This window comes from Scyliorhinus torazame, chromosome 16 (assembly GCF_047496885.1).
Source record: "Scyliorhinus torazame isolate Kashiwa2021f chromosome 16, sScyTor2.1, whole genome shotgun sequence".
Classification (NCBI taxonomy): Eukaryota; Metazoa; Chordata; class Chondrichthyes; order Carcharhiniformes; family Scyliorhinidae; genus Scyliorhinus; species Scyliorhinus torazame.
In genome coordinates this window covers 75,129,579-75,145,100 of record NC_092722.1, presented here as the reverse complement: position 1 = coordinate 75,145,100, position 15,522 = coordinate 75,129,579, and the positions used below count along the sequence as shown (strand labels likewise).

General features: G+C 47.2%; 1 protein-coding gene across 1 annotated transcript in view; it reads right to left on the bottom strand.

Annotated features, from left to right (window-relative positions):
- The window catches only part of LOC140392264 (uncharacterized), a 166,779-nt gene that overhangs the window by 38,373 nt on the left and 112,884 nt on the right, over positions 1-15,522 (bottom strand). Inside the window, exons 55-56 of the mRNA XM_072477580.1 lie at positions 2,341-2,499; positions 474-632 (exon numbers count right to left, since the gene is read on the bottom strand). Coding sequence (XP_072333681.1) covers positions 474-632; positions 2,341-2,499 — 318 coding nt within the window. The remainder of the gene's footprint in view (positions 1-473; positions 633-2,340; positions 2,500-15,522) is intronic.

The following is a 15,522-nucleotide window of genomic DNA, read 5'->3' as shown; positions in this document are numbered from 1 at the left end:
TCTCCTCTTAAGCCTGATACGCAGGAACATCAAGAGGCCCCCATTCATCCTCTCTCCAGCCTGTTTCCCAGGTTCCGGAGGAGAACCATTCAGCCCCTCTTATGCCTATTACACAGAAAGAGGAGGAGGTCCATTCAGCCCCTCTATAGCCTATTACACAGGAACAGGAGCAGGTCTATTCAGCCCTCTGAAGCCTGATACATGGGAACAGGAGGAGGCCCACTGAGCCCCTCGAGCCTTTTACACAGGAACAGGAGGAGGATATTCAACCCCTCTTGATCCTGTTACACGGGAACAGGAGGAGGTGCAGTCAGTCCATCTTGAGAGACTGTTTCACCAATAAATTAGACAATGGGTGTTTTGCATTCTATCTCCTTTCACCGACCTTAATTACATAACTTTGAGATCGGAAACAAACAGAATTTCTCAATTTCAAACTACATCCCAGCAGACACTTCACGTCTTATTCTCACCTAGCTCGTTGAATACGTCGATGCAGCGCTTCCCACAATCTCCGACTTGGCAGCACTGCTTCCAGCCCCCGCATTCGTCGTCGTCCTCACATGTCTGTGCCTTCTTCTTCTCGCAGACGTGTTGGGTTTTGGATGGTTCTGGACATTCCTCGTAAAAGTCTTGTTTTGATGAGAGACAAGTTTTAGTATCAACAACTGGACAAATTATCACAGATACTGGAGACGGCAAGAGGAATGGAGCATGGACACGGGGACCTTAATCTGAACCAACTCCAGGCTGGGATGAAACGGGATGAAATGAGTCACTGGCAGGGAGTATGTAATGCAGAGATCTCAGAGGTAGCGAGGCTTGTGAGGGCAGTAGGAGGTTATAGAGAAAGTGAGGGTTGTGGTGACTGGAAGAAGGTACAGAGATAGGGAGGGTTGTAGTGGCTGGAAGAAGGTACAGAGATAGGGAGGGTTGTAGTCGCTGGAGGTGACAGAGATAGGGACTGTTGTAGTGGCTGGAGGAAGGTACAGAGATAGGGAGAGTTGTAGTGGCTGGAGGAAGGTACAGAGATAGGGAGGGTTGTAGTACCTGGAGGAGGTTACAGAGCTTGGGAGCGTTGTAGGGGCTGGAGCAAGTTACAGAGATAGGGAGGGTTGCAGGTGCCAGGGGTGGTCACAGAGATAGGGATGGTTGTATGTGGTGGTGGTGGGGGAGGGTGGGGGGGGGGGGGGGGGTCACAGAGATAGAGCATGGGGGTTTTGTGGCTGCTGGAGGTTAGAGATAGGGTGGGTTGTAGATTTTGGAGGAGGTGAATGAAATAAAGAGGGTTCTCGGGGTCTGGACAGAGTTGCAGAGTTAGGGAGATTGGTCGGGGCTGGAAGAAGTGACATAGATTGGAAGGTGTAGTGGCTGGGGGTTGTTACAGAGATAGGGAAGGTTGTTGGGGATGTATGATGTTACAGAGGTAAATGCAGTTCTTGGGGTCTGGATGAGGTTACAGAGGTTGGAAGGACTGTCTTGACTAAAAGAGATTACTGAGATAGCGGCAGATGAAGTACTGGAGGGGGTTACAGAGATGGGGTGGTAGGGCCTGCATGAGGTGATTGGATAGGAACAGGCGGACCTCCATTATGCCCCTTTAGAGCCTGATCAACAGGAACAGGAGGAGGTCCATTAATCTCCTCTTGAGCCTGTTACGCAGGAACATCAAGAGGCCCCCATTCATCCTCTCACCAGCCTGTTTCCCAGGTTCCGGAGGAGAACCATTCAGCCCCTCATATGCCTATTACACAGAAAGAGGAGGAGGTCCATTCAGCCCCTCTATAGCCTATTACACAGGAACAGGAGCAGGTCTATTCAGCCCTCTCAAGCCTGATACATGGGAACAGGAGGAGGCCCACTCAGCCACTATCAAGCTTGTTACGCAGAAACAGTCGGAGGCCAATTCATGCTTTCTCCAGCCTAATACCCAGGAACCGGAGGACGCCCATTGCGCCCCTCTCCAGGCCGTTACCCAGGAACATGATGAGGACCATTCAGCCCCTTTCGAGCCTGTCACACAGGAATTGGAGGAGAGCCATTTTGCCCCCTTCTCGAGCCTGTTGACAGGACCAGGAGGAGGTCCACTGAGCCCCTCTTGAGCCTGTTGCACAGGAACAGGAGGAGGATATTCAACCCATCTTGATCCTGTTACACGGGAACAGGAGGAGGTGCATTCAGCCCATCTTGAGAGACTGTTTCACCAATAAATTAGACAATGGGTGTTTTACATTCGATCTCCATTCACCGACCTTAATTACATAACTTTGAGATCGGTAACAAACAGAATTTCTCAATTTCAGACTACATCCAAGCAGACACTCCACGTCTTGTTCTCACCTAGCTCGTGGAATACGTTGATGCAGCGCTTCCCACAATCTCCGACTTGACAGCACTGCTTCCAGCCCCTGCATTCGTCGTCTTCCTCACATGTCTGTGCCCTCGTCTTGTCGCAGACGTGTTGGGTTTTGGATGGTTCTGGACATTCCTCGTAAATTTCTTGTTTTGATGAGAGACAAATTTTAGTATCAACAACTGGACAAAGTTTCACAGATAATGGAGACCTCAAGAGGAAAGGAGCATGGACACGGGAACCTTAATCTGAACCAACTCAAGGCTGGGATGAAACGGAGTGAAATGAGTCACTGGCAGGGAGGAGTGAATGCAGAGATCTCAGAGGTAGAGAGGCTTCTGAGGGCAGTAGGAGGTTATAGAGAAAGTGAGGGTTGTAGTGGCTGGAGGAAGGTACAGAGATAGGGAGGGTTGTTGGGGTTGGTGGAAGTTACAAAGATAGGGAGGGTTGTAGGTGCCAGGGATGGTTACAGAGATAGGGATGGTTGTATGTGGTGGTGGTGGGGGAGGGTGGGGGGGGGGGGGGGGGTGTCACAGAGATAGAGCGTGGGGGTTTTGTGGCTGCTGGAGGTTAGAGATAGGGCGGGTTGTAGATTTTGGAGGAGGTGACTGAAATAAAAAGGGTTCTCGTGGTCTGGACAGAGTTGCAGAGTTAGGGAGATTGGTCGGGGCTGGAAGAAGTGACATAGATAGGAAGGTGTAGTGGCTGGGGGTTGTTACAGAGATAGGGAAGGTTGTAGGGGATGTATGATGTTACAGAGATAAATACAGTTCTTGTGGTCTGGATGAGGTTACAGAGATTAGAAGGACTGTCTTAACTAAAGGAGATTACTGAGATAGCGGCAGATGAAGTACTGGAGGGGGTTACAGAGATGGGGGGGTAGGGGCTGCATGAGGTGATTGGATAGGAACAGGCGGACCTCCATTATGCCCCTTTAGAGCCTGATCAGCAGGAACAGGAGGAGGTCCATTCGTCTCCTCTCGAGCCTGTTACGCAGGAACATCAAGAGGCCCCCATTCATCATCACTCCAGCTTGTTCCCCAGGTTCCGGAGGAGAACCATTCAGCCCCTCTTATGCCTATTCACAGAAAGAGGAGGAGGTCCATTCAGCCCCTCTATAGCCTATTACACAGGAACAGGAGCAGGTCTATTCAGCCCTCTCAAGCCTGTTACATGGGAACAGGAGGAGGCCCATTCAGCCACTTTCAAGCTTGTTACCCAGAAGCAGTAGAAGGTCCATTCATGCTTTCTCCAGCCTCTTCCCCGGGAACCGGAGGACGCCCATTGCGCCCCTCTCCAGGCCGTTACCCAGGAACATGAAGAGGACCATTCAGCCCCTTTCGAGCCTGTTACACAGGAACAGGAGGAGGATATTCAACCCCTCTTGATCCTGTTACACGGGGACAGGAGGAGGTGCATTCAGTCCATCTTGAGAGACTGTTTAACCAATAAATTAGACAATGGGTGTGTTGCATTCTATCTCCATTCACCAACCTTAATTACATAACTCTGAGATCGGTAAGAAACAGAGGGCATGATCTGACGGAAAAGTCTCAAAGTGTTATTTGTGGCGGGTATATGCTGGGAGTTTCCCGCCCGCTGTGGACACTGGAGACCCCAGCAGGAAAGGAGCGTGGACACGGAGACCTTAATCTGAACCAACTCCAGGCTGGGATGAAACAGAGTGAGGTATGGTGATCTTTGTGAGGGGTTTCCAGGATGGAAAGCGTAGTGATCACAAAGATACACAAAGCTCTTTGGAAGAACTAAACTAATTTTATTAACACTGCTAAATTTGACATTTATTCTAAATAGCAAACATACATGTTCGAATTAAACTACACTCACCAACACCATCTCTCCCTACTAACTATAACTATTATATCTTAACTAGCTCTGCAATACACTGTGCATCTTGCCTTCTTCAGCTCCAGCCTAATCTCCCCCCCCAAGCCCGAGAGCTAGTGCAATTTATAGCACTGTCCCTTAGTTCCCTCTAGTTCCTAGGCTTAACGTAACTTTAACTCTTCACATGCTGTACATTTGTATAATGTAACATCCCCTTTCTTTGAGAATAAAATGCTCCATTGTTTTCTGTTTTCCATACAAGGTTGAATGACTATACATTATCTTGTTTAAAGCATCATACAGCATGTCAAAAATGATAGAACTAATGTTAGATTTACAGATTTACAGATTAAATCTGTTTGGAGGTTTCCTACGTCTTGTAGACCTTCTTAATGTTACAACATTGTTATTTGAATTGTTTGGTACATTTGACAATAAAACTTTTGGAAAGTCATTTGTATGAAATAGGAGTTGTTGACTCGTAGCTGATTCTGTGAATGCAACAGGCTGTTTAAGTTTCAAGAGATCTCTTCTGTTTCTACGAAAAATCTTTCCAGATTCTGTTCTGATCACCTATGATCTTGGTGGGAGTTCATTGAGTAATTTTGCTGTGCCCACCCATCCACATTCAGGATTACAAATGCGACAATATCACCTTCTCTGAGTGTAGAGAGTGGTTTGGAGTTTTTGTCGTAATATTTCTTTTGCTTGTTCTTCAGTTGCTGCATTTTTTGATTCACCACTTGTTCATCTTTGTCGGAACAATTAAAGTTCGTAATGTTGTACGTATTCTTCGTCCCATCGATAGTTGTGCTGGGGAAAGCCCCGATGACAATGGTGTAGCCCGTATGCTAACAGTGCAAAATCAAAGTCCTTTTTGTCATCCATTACTTTCTTGAAAAGCTGCTTCCACCCCTTTTTCAGCTTTCCCATTTGCCTGCGGGTATAGTGGGCTAGACGTTACAACAGTAACTGGTATGCCACATCTGGCAAATACATTTTTCATTGACCTGACAACTGAATGCGTTGTTGAGTTGGATAACTTGATCGCCTCCGGAAAATTTGAGCAATAGTCAATGATTATCAAATAATCACAGTCTTGAAAATAAAATATATCCATGGTGACTTTTGTCCATGGTTGAGTAACTATTCACTTCCCACCAAGTTCTGCTTACTGTGCCGGTTGGTGCATTTGGCATACCCAACACAGTTGAATATAGTTATCTATATCCTTGTTGATTCCTGGCCAATACACCGATTGCCATGCTCTTCTTCTACATTTCTCAATGCCTTGATGTCCTTCGTGGATTTATGAGAGAATGTCTTGTCTAAGACATGATGGAATAACAGTGCTGTCCCCTTTCAATAGAAATTTATCGATTGTTGTCAGGTCTTCTCTGATGTTGCGAATGTTTGCACATTTAGGCCAGTCAGTGCGTAGATATTGTATCACTTGCTGAAGTATCTAGTAGAGTTTCTGCCTTGATTATTTGTAGTTTAGCATCTGTGACAGGTAGCATGCTGTGATGAAGTTTGCTTGTGCTTCAATATGGAGTACAACGTCAACAACTTTGTTACCCTCATGCATTGTGGCTCTGGATAACGTATAGAACATAGAACATAGAACAATACAGCGCAGTACAGGCCCTTCGGCCCACGATGTTGCACCGAAACAAAAGCCATCTAACCTACACTATGCCATTATCATCCATATGTTTATCCAATAAACTTTTAAATGCCCTCAATGTTGGCGAGTTCACTACTGTAGCAGGTAGGGCATTCCACGGCCTCACTACTCTTTGCGTAAAGAACCTACCTCTGACCTCTGTCCTATATCTATTACCCCTCAGTTTAAAGTTATGTCCCCTCGTGCCAGCCATATCCATCCGCGGGAGAAGGCTCTCACTGTCCACCCTATCCAACCCCCTGATCATTTTGTATGCCTCTATTAAGTCTCCTCTTAACCTTCTTCTCTCCAACGAAAACAACCTCAAGTCCGTCAGCCTTTCCTCATAAGATTTTCCCTCCATACCAGGCAACATCCTGGTAAATCTCCTCTGCACCCGCTCCAAAGCCTCCACGTCCTTCCTATAATGCGGTGACCAGAACTGTACGCAATACTCCAAATGCGGCCGGACCAGAGTTCTGTACAGCTGCAACATGACCTCCCGACTCCGGAACTCAATCCCTCTACCAATAAAGGCCAACACTCCATAGGCCTTCTTCACAACCCTATCAACCTGGGTGGCAACTTTCAGGGATCTATGTACATGGACACCTAGATCCCTCTGCTCATCCACACTTTCAAGAACTTTACCATTAGCCAAATATTCCGCATTCCTGTTATTCCTTCCAAAGTGAATCACCTCACACTTCTCTACATTAAACTCCATTTGCCACCTCTCAGCCCAGCTCTGCAGCTTATCTATATCCCTCTGTAACCTGCTACATCCTTCCACACTATCGACAACACCACCGACTTTAGTATCGTCTGCAAATTTACTCACCCACCCTTCTGCGCCTTCCTCTAGGTCATTGATAAAAATGACAAACAGCAACGGCCCCAGAACAGATCCTTATGGTACTCCACTTGTGACTGTGCTCCATTCTGAACATTTCCCATCAACCACCACCCTCTGTCTTCTTTCAGCTAGCCAATTTCTGATCCACATCTCTAAATCACCCTCAATCCCCAGCCTCCGTATTTTTTGCAATAGCCTACCGTGGGGAACCTTATCAAACGCTTTGCTGAAATCCATATACACCACATCAACTGCTCTACCCTCGTCTACCTGTTCAGTCACCTTCTCAAAGAACTCAATAAGGTTTGTGAGGCATGACCTACCCTTCACAAAGCCATGCTGACTATCCCTGATCATATTATTCCTATCTAGATGATTATAAATCTTGTCCCTTATAATCCCCTCCAAGACTTTACCCACTACAGACGTGAGGCTCACCGGTCTATAGTTGCCGGGGTTGTCTCTGCTCCCCTTTTTGAACAAAGGGACCACATTTGCTGTCCTCCAGTCCTCTGGCACTATTCCTGTAGCCAATGATGACATAAAAATCAAGGCCAAAGGTCCAGCAATCTCTTCCCTGGCCTCCCATAGAATCCTAGGATAAATCCCATCAGGTCCCGGGGACTTATCTATTTTCAGCCTGTCCAGAATTGCCAACACCTCTTCCCTACGTACCTCAATGCCATCTATTCTATTAGCCTGGGGCTCAGCATTCTCCTCCACAACATTATCTTTTTCCTGAGTGAATACTGACGAAAAATATTCATTTAGTATCTCGCCTATCTCTTCAGACTCCACACACAATTTCCCATCCCTGTCCTTGACTGGTCCTACTCTTTCCCTCGTCATCAAGTACTAATTCTTTCCCTGGTGTACATGTTAGTTCAAAGTCATATTGACGCAACTTCAGCATCATGTGTTGAAGTCTCGGTGACATGTCATTTAAATCTTTCTTGGTTATATTCACCAGCGGATGGTGATCTGTCTCAACAAAGAAGCGTGGCAGTCCACTGACATAGTAGTGAAATTTAGTGATGCCCGTCAAGAGACCTAGGCACTCTTTTTCAATTTGAGCATACCTTTGTTCAGTTTGCGTCATGGACCGAGATGCATACGTAACGGGCTTCTCCAAATCGCCGTTTGCTTTTTGTAGTAGAACTGCGCCAATACCATTTTGACTTGCATCTGTTGATATTTTGGTTACTCGTGTTAAGTTGTAGAATGCTAGAACTGGTGCAGTGATTAAAGATGACTTCAGATCTTGCTATTCCACATCATGTGGAGTCCAGATGAATGCAATATTTTTTAAAATCCGGTTTCTTAGTGCAGTTGTCCTACGTGATAAGTTTGGAATGAATTTCCCATAAAGTTCACAACCCTGAGCATTCTCGATATGGCTTTCTTGTCCTTTGGTGTTTGCATTTGACCAACAGCTTTGACTTTTGATTGGTCAGGTTGCACTCCATCTTTTGAGATGACATCTCCCAAAACATTTAGTTTTTGAATGCCAAAATAGCACTTTTCTTTAGTTAGTTTGAGTCCATAGGAGTCAATTCTGTTGAGAACTTGAAGTAGACTCTCACAGTGTTCTTCCTGTGTGTTGGACCATATGATGACATGGACGCGTACACATGGAATGTCTTCAATGATTGTTTCCATGGCACGGTGAAATATTTCTGAAGCTGAAAAGATGCCGTAGGGCAGTCGATTAAAACAATATCGGCCATAAGGAGTGTTGAAAGTGCAGAGTCGTTTACTCTTCTCATTCAGACATAGTTGCCAAAATCCCTTCGAAGAAGTTGGCATGCGCCATTTCCGCTGTAATTTCTTCCCGTTTTGTAATCTGATGATGTTCCCTTTTGATATTATCATTTAAGTTCTTTGGGTCTATGCTGATTCTCAGGTCACCATTTGTTTTTTTTAACACAGACCATTGAGCTTACCCAGTCCGTTGGATTGGTAACTTTTGATATGATGCCATTCTGCTGCATCCTATCGATTTCTTCTTTTAGTCGTTCTCTCAAAAGGTGCTTGTACTCGTTTGAGAGAATGAATGACAGGTTTAGCATTCTCTTTTAACTTGATGATGTAGGTAAATAGTAATGGCCCCATTCCATTAAACACATGCATGAAGTTGCTCAAAATGGATTCAATGTTGTTGTTTAGCGAATCAGTGAAAGATTTGTCAAGGTGAATTCTCTGAATCAGGTTTAGCTGGATATACATGCATCTACGCCAATAAGAGAGGATTTTGTGTCATCCACAATTTCAAAATCAAGTGTAATTTAAAGTTCACCACTTTGAACAATGAGGTAGCATGAACCTTTTGTTGCTATTTCATTTCCATTGCAGTCTGTTAACCTGCAATGTGCCTTTTTATTTTTGGACGGGTTTCTGCCCAAATCTGATTCTGTTATCAGATTAGCATTTGCGCCAGTGTCCAATTTAAACTGTACCACTGATCCATTTATTATTAGTGTTTCTATCCAATCTTCATTTCTATCGAATAGTTGCCTAATTGGTTTATTCGCAGTATCGTTTTCATTTGCTCTCGTGATTGCTTCTATTATGAAGTTGTCCAGTGAAGGAAGCATACGGAGATCAATCTTTGGGTTTAAAATGTTTTCTTCTTCTTCCATGCTTTGTATACTGTTGACTGTTTTATGTACATCTTTGTCCAAATGCAGGACATTGTTGCTTTAAGTGGGAGGGTCCACAGCGTGTACACGTCATTATGTTGGTGACGTCATGCGCAAAACCCTCGTGCGCATGTGCAAATCGGTCAACTTCCGCTTCGCGTCCTTTTTCGCATGTGCGAACTGATCCTGCACTTGCACAAAACGTCGAATGTCCGTTTCGCAGTGTTTCCTTACCCATGCCTGTGCAAAACGGCTAACGTCTGCGATTTGTTTAAACTGTGCCACAGAGGCAATGGCACCGACCACATTGCTGAAGTTCATGCCTTTTTCGCGGGGTCTGAAGTCAGCATATTTATTGGTGGCTTGCAGAGGTTGATGGCTTCTTCTAAAGTTAAGTTTGGTTTTCTTTTAAAAAAAATAAATTTATTCCAAAATAAATCATTTTTTCCAATTAAGGGGAAATTTAGCATGGCCAATCCACCTGCCCTGCACATCTTTTGGTTGTGGGGGCAAAACCCACGCAAACACGGGAGAAAACTCCACACTGACAGCGACCCAGAGCCGGGATCAAACCTGGGACCTTGGCGCCTTGAGGCAGCAGTGCTAACCGCTGCGCCACCCTGCTGCCCGAAGTTTGGTTTTCTTAATAAACATTCCCGCATTTGCTCTTCAAATATGCCAAACACAATTTGGTCACGCAGGATTAATTGAGGAGAAATTGCAGGATTGCGCTCGGAGCCTCAAATCAGTGAGAAAAGAGTCAAAAGATTCCCCTTTTAGCTGCACCCTTTTTTTAAACATGCATCTATCTCTCATACACCTCATTGACCTGTTTTTTGCAATGAGAGTCAAATTTTTTCATTGCTTTCTCATACTTATTTTTGACTTCATTTCTGAGAAACAAAACGAGTTAAACAGTTCAAATGCCTGCGGACCTGCCAGATTTAGCAGGAGAGCTACTATCAGAAGCTGTTTCTAGCGCAGAGGCAGAGAGAAAGACTTCAAACTGCTGCTTGAAGTTTTTCCAATTCAACTTAGTTTACCAGACATCTTGAAGTTATCTGGTTTTTGCACAACATTCATGTTGGTATCGGTTTTTCTTTTGTCTTTGCAGATTTTGAGATGTGGAGCGATGTGCTGATTTATTTTCTTTCTTACTGCTTGCTTTTCTGGAATACACGATCTGGTACCATCTGGAAACTTGATAATTTAAAATTTAAAGCTGTCCACTCCTGGTAGCATGTGCTGATCTTCGTCAGGGGTTTCCAGATTGGAAGGCGTAGTGATCACAAAGACACACAAAGCTCTTTTGAAAAACTAAACAAATTTTATTAACACTACTAAATTTGAGTTTGACACTTATTCTAAGTGTAATGGGAACGGCTACAAAAGTTAAATTTGGCCCGATTAGTAGACCAATGAAGGACAATTTTCGGAAGCGGGTCGCGCTCCCGTTGTCATTCGCTGGGAGGGTGCAGACAGTGAAAATGATGGTCCTCCCGAGATTCCTGTTTGTGTTTCACTGTCTCCCCATCGTTATTCCACTGTCCTTTTTTCAATAGGGTAATCACTGGCTTTGTATGGGCGGGTAAAACCCCGCGAGTAAAACAGGGGATGCTTGAGCGGAGCTGGGGGGAGGACGGGCTGGTGCTGCCAAACTTCAGTAACTATTACTGGGCGGCGAATATAGCTATGATCAGGAAGTGGGTGGTGGGGGAGGGTCGGTATGGGAGCGTTTTGAGGCGGCTTCATGCAAGGGCACCAGTCTGGGGGCGTTGGTAACTGCGCCTCTGCCGTTCCCGCCGGCACGGTACTGCACCAGCCCCGTGGTGGTGGGGCCCTGAGGGTCTGGGGGCAATGGAGGAGGCATGTGGGGGCGGAGGGAGCATCGGTGTGGACTGCAATCTGTAATAATCACTGGTTTGCCCCGGGAAGGCTGGATGGAGGGTTTCGGAGATGGCAGAGAGCAGGGATTGAGAGGATGGGAGATATGTTTATAGAGGGGAGCTTTTCTAGCCTGAGGGAGCTGGAGGAGAAACTTGGATTGGCAAGGGGAAATGAATTTAGGTACCTGCAGGCGTGGGACTTCCTGCAGGCGTGGGACTTCCTACGCAGGCAGGTCTCAACCTTCCCGCTCCTACCACCAAGGGGAATACAGGACAGAGTAGTTTCTCGAGTGTGGGTGGGAGAAGGGAGGGTTTCTGACATTTACAAGGTACTCATGGGGTCAGAAGAGACGCAGACCGAGGAGCTGAAACACAAGTGGGAAGAGGAGTTAGGAGGAGAGATAGGGGATGGTCTCTGGGCGGATGCGTTGAGTAGGGTCAATGCGTCCACAACATGTGCTAGGCTTACCCTGATACAATTTAATGTCATGCACCGGGCTCACATGACAGTGGCCCGGATGAGCAGGTTCTTTGGGGTAGAAGATAGAAGATTAGGGAAAAAGAGAGTAATAATATTTTAAAATCAGAGCATTCTTGTCTTAAGATAAGGAAGAGGCTGAAACAACCGAGTTGAAGCAGCTATTTGATGATATTCAGCCAGAGTTTGAATAGGTTATAACAAGGGTCAGAATCTGTTTTGTACCAGAAATATTACTTTATGTCCTGCTAATATTAAACAGGATTAGGAGGTGTATGTTTCTTTTCTTGTTATTTTTCAGATGTGAAGTGAAAAGTTTAACATTGTATTTACGATAAAGGCTTCGTTTTAGAAATATCAAAGCACTATTTTTTCATGCAATCACCCCTGAAAGGAACCATTCTTTCTGTACATTCTGACAAATAAACTAAAATATTGGAGTTTCAGTCCAGTATCCTAGCCACTATTGGGGTCTGGTCCGGGATCTTAATAAAATGGAGCTGTAAAAGGCTGGAGGGGGTTACAGAGATAGGGAGACGTGTAAGGCCTAGAGGACATTAACAGAGGTAGGGATGGTTGTAGCGGCTAGAGGAGGTGCGGAACCTGGAGGAGGTTGCAGACATAAGGAGGATGGTAGAAGTCTGGAGGAAGTTACAGGGGTAGGGATAGTTGTAGGGGCTGCAGGAGGTTACAGAGATAGGGAAGACTGTAGGTGGGAAGAGGTTACAGAGGTAGGGGGAGTGCAGGGGCTGGAGAGTGTTACAGAGATAGGGAGGATTGTAGTGACTGGTGGAGGTTACAGAGATAGGGACAAGTGTATGCTTAGAGGAAGTTACAGAAATAGGGAGGATTGTAGTGACTGGAGGATGTTACAGATATAAGAAGGTGTAGGGGCTGGAGGAGGTTACAGAGATAGTGGGATTGTAGTGGCTGGAAGAGGTTAAAGACATAGGGAGGGGTGTAATGGTTGGAGGAGGTTACAGAGATAAAAAGGGTTGTAGGGATTGGAGGATGTTACAGAGATAGAGAGGATTGTAGTGGCTGGAGGATGTTACAGATATAAGGTGTAGGTGCTGGAGGAGGTTACAGTGATAAGGAGGGTGGTAGACGGTTGGAATACGTTATAAAGTTAGGGAGGGTTGTGTGGGCTGCAGGAGATTACAGAGATAGGAAGGATTTTAGGGGCTGAAGGAGGTTAGAGAGATAGGGAGGTTTGTAGAAGGCTGGAAGATTTTACAGAGATAGGGATGTTTTGGGGCTGCAGAATTTACAGAGATAGGGGCAGTGTAGGGGCTGGAGGAGATTTCAGAGATAGGGAGGGTTATAGGGCCTGGAGGTTACAGAGATAGGGAGGGTTATAGGGGCTGGAGGTTACAGAGATAGAGAGGGTTATAGAGGCTGCTGGATACAAGAGATATGGAAGTTTGTAGGGACTGCATTAGGTTACAGAGATAGGGAGTGTTGTAGGAGTGAGAGGAGGCTCCAGAAATTTGGAGGGTTGTAGGAGGTTACAAGGTCAGGGAGGGTTGTCAGGGCAGGAGGAAGTTACAGAGATAGGGAGGGGTGCAGAGGTTGGTGGAGGTTACAGAGATGAAGAGGGTTGTTGGGATCTAGAGAAGGTTACAGAGACTGGTAGGGTTCGAGGGACTGGAGGAGATCGCATAGGTTGAGGAGGAAGCCCAGTCAGCCCCTCTCCAGACTATTACACAGGAACAGGAGGAAGTCCATTCAGACGCTCTCCAGCCTGTTACACAGGACCAGGAGGATGTCCATTCAGCCCCTCTCCAGCCTGTTACACAGGAACAGGAGGATGTCCATTCAGCCCCTCTCCAGCCTATTACACAGGAACAGGAGGAAGCCCATTCAGCCCCTCTCCAGCCTGTTACACAGGAACAGGTGGAAGCCCATTCAGCCCCTCTCCAGCCTGTTACACAGGAACAGGAGGAAGCCCATTCAGCCCCTCTCCAGCCTGTTACACAGGAACAGGAGGAAGCCCATTCAGACCCTCTCCAGCCTATTACACAGGAACAGGAGGATGCCCATTCAGCCCCTCTCCAGCTGTTACACAGGAACAGGAGGAAGCCCATTCAGCCCCTCTCCAGCCTGTTACACAGGAACAGGAGGATGCCCATTCAGCCCCTCTCCAGCCTGTTACACAGGAACAGGAGGAAGCCCATTCAGACCCTCTCCAGCCTGTTAAACAGGAATAGGAGGTTGTCCATTCAGACCCCCTCCAGCTGTTACACAGGAACAGGAGGAAGTCCATTCAGCCCCTCTCCAGCCTGTTACACAGAACCAGGAGGATGTCCATTCAGCCCCTCTCCAGCCTGTTACACAGGAACAGGAGGAGTTCCATTCAGCCCCTCTCCAGCCTGTTACACAGGAACAGGAGGAAGCCCATTCAGCCCCTCTCCAGCCTGTTACACAGGAACAGGTGGAGTTCCATTCAGCCAGCCCCTCTCCAGTCTGTTACACAGGAACAGGAGGAGTTCCATTCAGCCCCTCTCCAGCCTGTTACACAGGAACAGGAGGAAGCCCATTCAGCCCCTCTCCAGCCTGTTACACAGGAACAGGTGGAGTTCCATTCAGCCAGCCCCTCTCCAGCTGTTACACAGGAACAGGAGGAAGCCCATTCAGACCCTCTCCAGCCTGTTACACAGAACCAGGAGGATGTCCATTCAGCCCCTCTCCAGCCTGTTACACAGGAACAGGAGGAGTTCCATTCAGCCCCTCTCCAGCCTGTTACACAGGAACAGGAGGAGTTCCATTCAGCCCCTCTCCAGCCTGTTACACAGGAACAGGAGGAAGCCCATTCAGACCCTCTCTAGCCTGTTACACAGGAACAGGTGGAAGTCCATTCAGCCCCTCTCCAGCCGGTTACACAGGAACAGGAGGAAGCCCATTCAGACCCTCTCCAGCCTGTTACACAGGAACAGGAGGATGTCCATTCACCCCCTCTCCAGCCTGTTACACAGGAACAGGTGGAAGCCCATTCAGCCCCTCTCCAGCCGGTTACACAGGAACAGGTGGAAGCCCATTCAGCCCCTCTCCAGCCTGTTACACAGGAACAGGAGGAAGCCCATTCAGCCCCTCTCCAGCCTGTTACACAGGAACAGGTGGAAGTCCATTCAGCCCCTCTCCAGCCTGTTACACAGGAACAGGAGGAAGCCCATTCAGCCCCTCTCCAGCTGTTACACAGGAACAGGTGGATGTCCATTCAGCCCCTCTCCAGCCTGTTACACAGGAACAGGAGGATGCCCATTCAGCCCCTCTCCAGCCTGTTACACAGGAACAGGAGGAAGCCCATTCAGCCCCTCTCCAGCTGTTACACAGGAACAGGAGGATGTCCATTCAGCCCCTCTCCAGCCTGTTACACAGGAACAGGAGGAATCCCATTCAGCCCCTCTCCAGCCTGTTACACAGGAACAGGAGGAAGCCCATTCAGCCCCTCTCCAGCCTGTTACACAGGAACAGGAGGAGGCCCATTCAGCCCCTCTCCAGCCTATTACACAGGAACAGGAGGAAGCCCATTCAGCCCCTCTCCAGCCTGTTACACAGGAACAGGAGGAATCCCATTCAGCCCCTCTCCAGCCTGTTACACAGGAACAGGAGGAAGACCATTCAGCCCCTCTCCAGCCTGTTGCACAGGAACAGGAGGAAGCCCATTCAGCCCCTCTCCAGCCTGTTACACAGGAACAGGAGGATGCCCATTCAGACCCTCTCCAGCTTGTTGCACAGGAACAGGAGGAAGCCCATTCAGCCCCTCGCCAGGTGTTACACAGGAACAGGAGGAACC